This window comes from Auxenochlorella protothecoides (genome assembly GCF_000733215.1).
Source record: "Auxenochlorella protothecoides strain 0710 unplaced genomic scaffold scaffold40, whole genome shotgun sequence".
NCBI lineage: Eukaryota > Viridiplantae > Chlorophyta > Trebouxiophyceae > Chlorellales > Chlorellaceae > Auxenochlorella > Auxenochlorella protothecoides.
Genome location: NW_011934210.1, coordinates 36,555 through 44,251, shown reverse-complemented (window position 1 = coordinate 44,251; position 7,697 = coordinate 36,555). Strand labels below are relative to the sequence as shown.

The 7,697-nt window shown below is 61.2% G+C and overlaps 3 protein-coding genes across 3 annotated transcripts; 2 read left to right on the top strand and 1 right to left on the bottom strand.

Annotated features, from left to right (window-relative positions):
* Nucleotides 1-1,024: 1,024 nt before the first annotated feature.
* On the bottom strand, nt 1,025-2,963 carry F751_3738 (RRP5-like protein; the record flags this gene model as incomplete). The annotated part of the gene is made up of 7 exons (XM_011399312.1): nt 1,025-1,187; nt 1,455-1,521; nt 1,652-1,805; nt 1,987-2,209; nt 2,330-2,493; nt 2,608-2,711; nt 2,816-2,963. The coding sequence occupies 7 exons, from the start codon at nt 2,961-2,963 to the stop codon at nt 1,025-1,027; spliced, it is 1,023 nt and encodes a 340-aa protein (XP_011397614.1).
* A 416-nt stretch (nt 2,964-3,379) lies between these two features.
* Nucleotides 3,380-4,661, top strand: F751_3737 (UPF0613 protein PB24D3.06c; the record flags this gene model as incomplete). The annotated part of the gene is made up of 4 exons (XM_011399311.1): nt 3,380-3,437; nt 3,533-3,756; nt 3,920-4,252; nt 4,434-4,661. 4 exons carry the CDS (start codon nt 3,380-3,382, stop codon nt 4,659-4,661), a joined length of 843 nt encoding a protein of 280 aa, XP_011397613.1.
* Nucleotides 4,662-4,989: 328 nt separating this feature from the next.
* F751_3736 (hypothetical protein) lies at nt 4,990-7,474 on the top strand (the record flags this gene model as incomplete). The annotated part of the gene is made up of 5 exons (XM_011399310.1): nt 4,990-5,202; nt 5,326-5,635; nt 5,786-5,897; nt 6,005-6,117; nt 7,188-7,474. The coding sequence occupies 5 exons, from the start codon at nt 4,990-4,992 to the stop codon at nt 7,472-7,474; spliced, it is 1,035 nt and encodes a 344-aa protein (XP_011397612.1).
* Between the last annotated feature and the right edge of the window lie 223 nt (nt 7,475-7,697).

Here is a 7,697-nt window from a genome sequence, read left to right as displayed (position 1 = left end):
CCCTCCCCAACCGGGGTTGGGGGACCCCCCCCCCCCGGCTACCCCGGCTCGCAACCGCCTCCCAACTACGGTCCGCCCCAGCCAGTTTACGTGAACAATGCCAACTCCTCGCCTGCCATGGATGGCTGCTGCGCTGCTTGGTGAGTCGTGGGCTGTGATCCTGTGCAGGAACGTTGAGCCACCTTCCCTGCCCAGGCAGTTTCAATCCTGGGTCTGAGTGGCTGAGGAACCCTCGACCCAACCCGCATGTGCCGAGCATAGTCTAATGCACCTCGTCACAGTGCTTCACATGTACCCCTGTCCCCCTTGCCTGCAGCCTGGCTGCCCTGTGCTGCTGCTGCTTGGCAGAGGCCATCTTTTGATATTGCCATTTGACGGCTCATTCTCTCTTTGAGCTCGATATTGGGGGGGAGGAGCTCACAGGAATGCTCCTGCTCCAGGTGCCGGCAGCCCGCACACGTCCAGCGAGGCAACGAGATGTACAGAAACCGTCACACCTCGCTGCAGTCGGTTCAGGTTGTCGACAAACTGAAGTCATGGAGCACTGTTGCTGCCCCGCACCCTGCTTCATTCTTGTATGAATCACAACCTCACAACAAACAGCACTGCAGGACCACGAATGAGGTTGGTTGAGCATAGTCTGATGCACCTCGTCACATTGCTTCACATGTACCCTGTCCCCCTTGCCTGCAGCCTGGCTGCCCTGTGCTGCTGCTGCTTGGCAGAGGCCATCTTTTGATATTGCCATTTGACGGCTCATTCTCTCTTTGAGCTCGATATTGGGGGGGAGGAGCTCACAGGAATGCTCCTGCTCCAGGTGCCGGCAGCCCGCACACGTCCAGCGAGGCAACGAGATGTACAGAAACCGTCACACCTCGCTGCAGTCGGTTCAGGTTGTCGACAAACTGAAGTCATGGAGCACTGTTGCTGCCCCGCACCCTGCTTCATTCTTGTATGAATCACAACCTCACAACAAACAGCACTGCAGGACCACGAATGAGGCTGGTTGTTGTAACATGGCACCTCATGATTGTCCAACAGACTCCACAAAGGCCATGGCACTCTTCTTCACATGCTCCACCCCCTCCGCATTGCCCTGCGCCTTCTCAAAGTCCAGCCACCGCTTGAAAAGGAACTTCATCTTCTTGGCTGGGAGGTGGAGGTGGGTGGCCCTCTCAAACAGCGCCCTGCAGATCATGAAACAGGGGGGGAGGACTTCTTGCATGAAATGCTTTCTCATGACTAATGGGGAGATGATAAGTCAGCAGGGACGCACGATAATTTGAGAGTGGGACCCCTTGTCGCACATAGTAGGGGCAGAAATACAGGCGAGCACCCCACAATGGCCTCAAGCAGCCCTGCACCCAGCAGCCCCTCTCCAAACCAGCCAATCTCCACTCCCGGCTTGCCTGATTCGAGCCTCATCCCCGGTCTTGATCTCTTGGTCAATGTACACGCTCCACAGGTCTAATCGCTTGGGGTAGTTCCGGAGGATGCCCTCAAAGATGCTCCTTCCCCTCTCTGATGTGTTGACAAATGGAAACCGAAGGCTATGTGTCCACCTTGGCAGGTACTGGAAGTTGAAGCACCCACGCTGCTGATCGCTTGGTGCAAAAGCCTCCCCCTCCCCACCCCCCCCAAATCTACCAACCTGCGTCCCCATGCTTGAACTCGAGGAGGGCGGTGTGGGAGATCATGTGCACATGCTCCGACTTGGGCAGGGACTGCAGCGATCGCGCCAGAGTGGCACTTGCAGCCTCCTCGTCTCCTTGGTCCAGCCTCAGCCTGACAATCCTGAGCCAGATCTGTAGGGAATGCGGTGATTTGGAGGGAAGGTGATGGGGAGTGAGTCACTTGGAGGTGAGCGGTACAGGCTTTGCCTTGTGATGTTGGGGCGCATGCTGCGATATGATGCTGCCCCCTCGTGCTTGGTTTCGGGATGCCTTCCCCACGACCTATTCACCCCTCACAAAAACATTCCCTGACCTCTGTGGAGGCACTGAACTTCCGGGACATGGCCTTGCAGCACTGCTCCAGCAGACTGGTCCTCTCGCTGCGCTGAAAGATGTCTGTGGCCGCCAGGTACATCCGGCGGGCGTCTGTGTGCTGCAGCGCGCGCCCCAGCGTGCTCAGCGTGGTGGTCTCATCGCCGTACGTGTTTTCCAGGTTCAGCAGCGCCACCCACACATTGAACTTCTCGGCGTCCTCCCTGGAACGGGGTGTGGGAGATCATGATGGGAGCTGGAGAGAAGCTGGGCATGCGTCCAGCAGCACAGGCTCCATGGGTCCCAGGCCGCACCCAGGTGACCGGGCAGGGCCACCAGCCCACCTGTAGTTTATAGCGCTGAAGGCCCGCTGGGCGACGGCTCGAGCCTGCTCGATGTCACCCAGGGAGATGAGGAAGGCCATGTACTTGATCCACACAAAGGAGCTGTCTGCTGAGGAAAGGAGGAGCGCCTCGTACTCGGCCGCACTGGTGGGCGCTGCATCTCCCTGAAGTGCCGACGGGGAGGGTGGACCTGGTACTGAGCCGATTCAGGCATGTCAAGAAACTTTGCATGAGCTTCCACGGCAGGGCATGCACGCCTGCACTGCACCTTCTCGTACCTGCAATCGCCTCAGCTCTGCCTCACGAATCGCCGTCTCCTCTGCTTTACGCCGCTGCAGCTTCTGGTGCTTGCTCAGCTTTACCTTTGCAGTCTCCTCCTCGCCTGTTGGGGAGTTTGAGCATGCAGTAAGCAGGGCTCCAGCTCTGGAAAGCGAGGTCACGGCGGCGCATCCCTGCAAGACGACAACCAGGGAACAACCCACCCACCTGCCACCAATTCATCTGGGCTTGGGCCCGTCTCTAGCTCCTCCCATCCGGTCTCTGTGTCTAACTGAGGCTTCAAAACCTTTTGTTGCTTGGAAAGGGGTGCCAGGGTAGCGTCATGTGAGACTTTGGCCTTCTTCGCTGCGGCCATGCCTGTCGGAGTAAGAGGTTGCGTGGAAGATACTCGCGACAGCAGTTGAGACTTCCTGGGACACTCGTTTTAATAGGTAAACCTCGTTGGATATGCTTATCATGTGCGGACAATGTCCCTTGCCGTGCTTGTTCGCACATGCACTGGTACTCGAATTGAGCGCCGCGAGGAACGCGCCGGCGCGCCAACCTCTCTCCTTTTCACATCGATCAGTGTAGGTTCGCGTCGTGTAGCGCCTCGACACGGCCAACTGGAGTGAATGCTGGGTAGATTGAAGCTACACGAACACCCACTTGATATCTCCCTCACAGCTGGGCATGTCGTTGTCGGTGAGCTGGGGAGGCTTTACTCAGAGGGCTTGACCCCATGATGCACACACCCCTTCACCTGCATTCCATTGTCTCTCTTCAACACCGATGCAGGGCAAGCTCTTTCGGTATGGACCAGAGGTAGCACACACGGCCTTCATCTCTGGTATGCAGAGCAAATCCATTGCCTGTGGCATATACTGCGTGCCATGATGGTGCAGGCACTGATGCCCTCACCTCCCCCTCCCCCTGCCACCCCAGGCTCCGGCCGGCGGCATGCCATCCTGGTGGGAGGCTTGTCGGACGGCATGCTCTTCACTGCATACTGTACGCCCCTGGCCCGGAGGCTGAATGCAGCGGGGTGGGCATGCGTGCAGCCCCTCCTCTCCTCCTCGCTGTCGGGGTGGGGCCTGGCGAGCCTCGACCAGGATGCAGCGGAGCTCCATCTGCTGGCTGCAGCCCTGGGGAGGGAGCACGGGGCCGAGGTGGGCGGTCTGTCGAGGGTTTTGAATGCCGCGTCAGGTTCGTCAGAGCGCTGGTCCCCCTGCTTGCCAATGCACAGCGCTGCCCGCCTCAGACCATGTCGATCATGATTGAATTGTCTCCCTGCTTTCTTTGATCTGCCGGAAAACGTGATCCCCTGCGCAGGGCGTCGCCATCCTGGGTCACTCCACGGGGTGCCAGGACGCCGTGCGCTACGCGAGCCTGTATGCCGGTGGAAAGGACGGCGCGCCGCCCCTGATGGGCCTGGTCCTCCAGGCCCCCGTCAGCGACCGCGAGTTCCTGGGCAAGCAGCAAAGCACCGCCGCCCTGGCCCAGCGTGCACAGCGCATGGTGGAGGAGGGGCGGGGCGAGGACCTGCTGGGCAGGGCTGATGCGCTGGGCGGGACCCCCATCACCGCCCGGCGCTTTGTGGCGCTGGCGTGCGGGGGTGGCGACGACGACATGTTCAGCTCGGATCTGAGCGACGCACAGCTTCGGGTGAGGGGCATGTTGGTTGAGGATGGTGAGCAGTGTCTTGAAGGTGGCCTCCCTGCACGGCATCCATTCCAACTTAGGGTCACTATGTCCACGAGGCTTCGGGAGGCTGATCCGCTGGACAATTCGTTTGATAGTCACTGTGCACCTCGAATCCTCCTCCCCTTACACATCACCCTCCCAGGAGCTCTTGAAGGGCGCTGCCTCGGTGCCATCGCTCTTCCTCCTGGGCGCTCAGGACGAATGCTACCCGGCTGGTTGCGACGTTGAGGGTCTGGGCCGCCGGCTGGTTGCCGCAGCTGGAAGCTCAGCGCAGCTCAAGGTCCTGGATGGCGACCACTGCCTCAAGGGACTGGAAAACGAAGTTGTGGAGGTGGTATCTGACTTCCTGCTCAGTCTCCCAATACAATGACGAATGGATGGGCTGCAAAGCGGCGGATGTGTTAAACTCATTCACTTGCACATTCCTTCCCAGTGAGAGGCTGGGTGACAATGATGGAGAGAGTTGTGTATTTTCTTGGCATTTGATAAAAAATCAGACCCATTCAATTTCCTTGCACCTGGTAATCGTTGGAGACTGCGAATCTGAACATCTCCACGGCCGAAGCGAGCAAAGTGCATCAGGGACAGTTAACAACGGAAGATTTCCGGAGTTGATGTGCACCAAATCTCGCTTCGGAACCCATGAGGACGTTCGTCTAGAGTGAAACTCATCATTACATCTCCAAACATGCGGTGCCATGGCGACAGGCCTAGCACTGCTGTTGGAGCTGCCAGGCCTCCCCATCTCGTCCATCTTCCGAGTCCATGTCCCGCTGGCGCCGGGCTCATCCTGCATGACCGATGCCGAGAAGGATGCTCGGGCTAGAGGAGCCCTTACAGCCATCAAGGCTCTGAGCTCGACCGCTGTTCCCTTTCTGGCTCGCATTGCAGATGCCTGGAATCTGGAGCTGGTCTGCTCCAAGGCGAGGCTGGAAGGGGAGGGGGAACTCCTCCCCCTGCCCTTCATAGTAGATGTTCCCACTGGTACATCCATTGCCATGCCCCACCCCGACAACCTACTGATACCAATGCAGGCCCACGTCGGCGCCATCTACAAGCTCCTGCTGGCCCAGCAGGCAGGCCTGGGCATCGCCATGTCGAGGGATGTGCGCGCCCACGTGCAGGTGGGCGCCCTTGCTGGCGCGCAGGCGGCCACCGTCGCGCGGTGGGTGGCGGAGAGCGCGCTGGAGCGCGCTGGGTGGTGGCGCGTGGCGCAGGAACACCTGCTCAGCGCCTGCCTCCTGGAGGCAGCGACAGGAGAACGCCTCGGGCAGTGCCTCAGGCTGGGAGTCGAAGCGGTTGACTGCGTGTCACCGACCGCGCTGCGGGTTTTCCTGCGCACAGGTGGGATGAGAATGGTCCCAGAGTGGGTGGACCGAGAATAGGAGTACTGGCATGACAGGGCAGAGCGGGCCAAGCTTTGTCGCAGTGGGTCTACATTTGTGCAACGGTCCCAGGCACCACGCCCCGAGTGACACCCCCGCCGCTCTGCAGACAGCGTCCGGTACACCCGCTGGCACGCCCTCCCGAGCGACGATCCAGCGGCGCTGGCTGCGCTGTCGGAGCGGGTGACTGGATCCCTCTGCAGCGTCCTTCCCTTCTGCCGGTGAGGAGGCAGGATTCCGGCGCTGGGCGGGGAGAATGCACATCGCCGGGCTGAATCTGCTCACCGCCGCCACCCTCACGCCACCCTGGTCCATGAACCCTGCACAGGCCTGGCATAGTGAGTGGCATCCAGCCTTGCAGCACAGAGCTGGCGACCAGGCTGCAGGAGGAGTGGCGCGCTGGGGCGGGCTATGCCCTCCCTCTCCCGGGGCACACTGTGGGTGTGCGATTCGAGGAGGACCCTGACGGCGATGTGGCACCATACCCTCCGTCCTGCATCTTGTCTTCTTCTGGTCTCGAAGCTGAAAGCATGTCGCCTGCTGCTCTCATGGCCCTGGCTGGCCGCCTCGTCGGTGCGTGGCAGCGGGTTTTGTGGCATCTCTTGTCTTTCTTCCCTCATAGGAGCCGGTGTTGGCCTTGCATCTCGGTCCACGCTGCTTTCCACACCTATTGGGAACGCTCTCGCACACAATCGTAAGCCCTCCTCTGTCCGTACAGGGGACTTGGATGGGCAACCGAACCCGTTGCTCCCAGCTGCGCGCATGGCGTGCGGGGCGGTCCACACCTGGCGGTCGTCAGATGCTTCCCCTGTCAAGGGGGCTGGGAACAGCAGCCCCTTCACCTCGGGGCTGGGGGTGGGGGGACCGGTGCCTGGCAGCGCCTCCCGCCACCTGGGCCTGGTGTTGGGCCCTGCCGTAGAGGCCGGTGCTGGGCAGCCTGGCTCGCACGACGAGCAAGGGCCTTGTCGTCACCGGAGGAAGACGCGGGAGCAGCACAGCAGAGCAGGTGCGAGCTTGAGATGGGTGGGCTGCTAGGGTGGATGCCGCGGGAGAATGCCTGGCACAGCACTGCTGGGTGTGCAAGCTCGTAACACACATGTTGTGGTCCCTGCATACAAGCTTCCCGTCCCACTCCGCCCCGGAACCTGCAGGGGAGTGGCTCAAGCAGTATCTGGTCCGTGTGACACAGCAGGCCGCTCAGGAGGAATGCGAGGCGGCAGCGGCGAGGGGTGCAGGCTATAAGGTGTCGGCCAGGCTGCTGAACGCCCCCACGCCACAAGCCCCAAAGCGCAGGGGAGCGGTGCCCAAGAGGAAGGTCGAGTCGTGCGTGCTTGCCCTGCAGCAGCCCAAGCGGCCGCGGTTGGTGCAGCCCCGGCGTGCCATTCCTGTAGGACCGTCTGAGGCGGCAGGCATGGCCGCTACCACACCAGGTCCAACAAAGGAGAGCGGTGGGCCGGGCACAGGCCAGGACGCCACACCAACGGAGCCCTCTGCGTGCAACGATGCGCCAGGCGCAGCGGCCGTCGCGCTGGAAACCATGCCTGCAGCGCCGCCTGCCGGACCCAAGGCCATAGCGAGGCCGCGGGCCAGGGCGGCCGACGTGGACGTCGGAGCGCTCATGGTCAAGGCGGCCGCTCTGCACTCCGCCGGCCAGCTCAGCAAACTGACGGTGCTGGAGCTGAAGGCCTTCCTGAAGGCGCGGCAGGCGGGGCTCAAGGGGAAAAAAACGGAGCTGGAGGCCCGGGTGCAGGCCATGTTGGTGTCGGGTGCAGCTCCAGCAGCTGCTGCCGAGGAGTGAGCAGCCAGACAAGTCGGCCGGCGAGGGCGACACCATGCCTTTGTTCTGTGACTTGCTGTTGTAAGGTCTGCGGCTCCACCATGAAATGCGACGGCGAGCTATGGGTGCCATGACTTGTGTGGGGTCCAGGAAGTGGACAGGTGGAATACTTCTGAGGAATGCGACGAGATTCAAAAATCGGACACGATCGAAACCGATGGCGTCCTCGTGATACTAGCGGAAC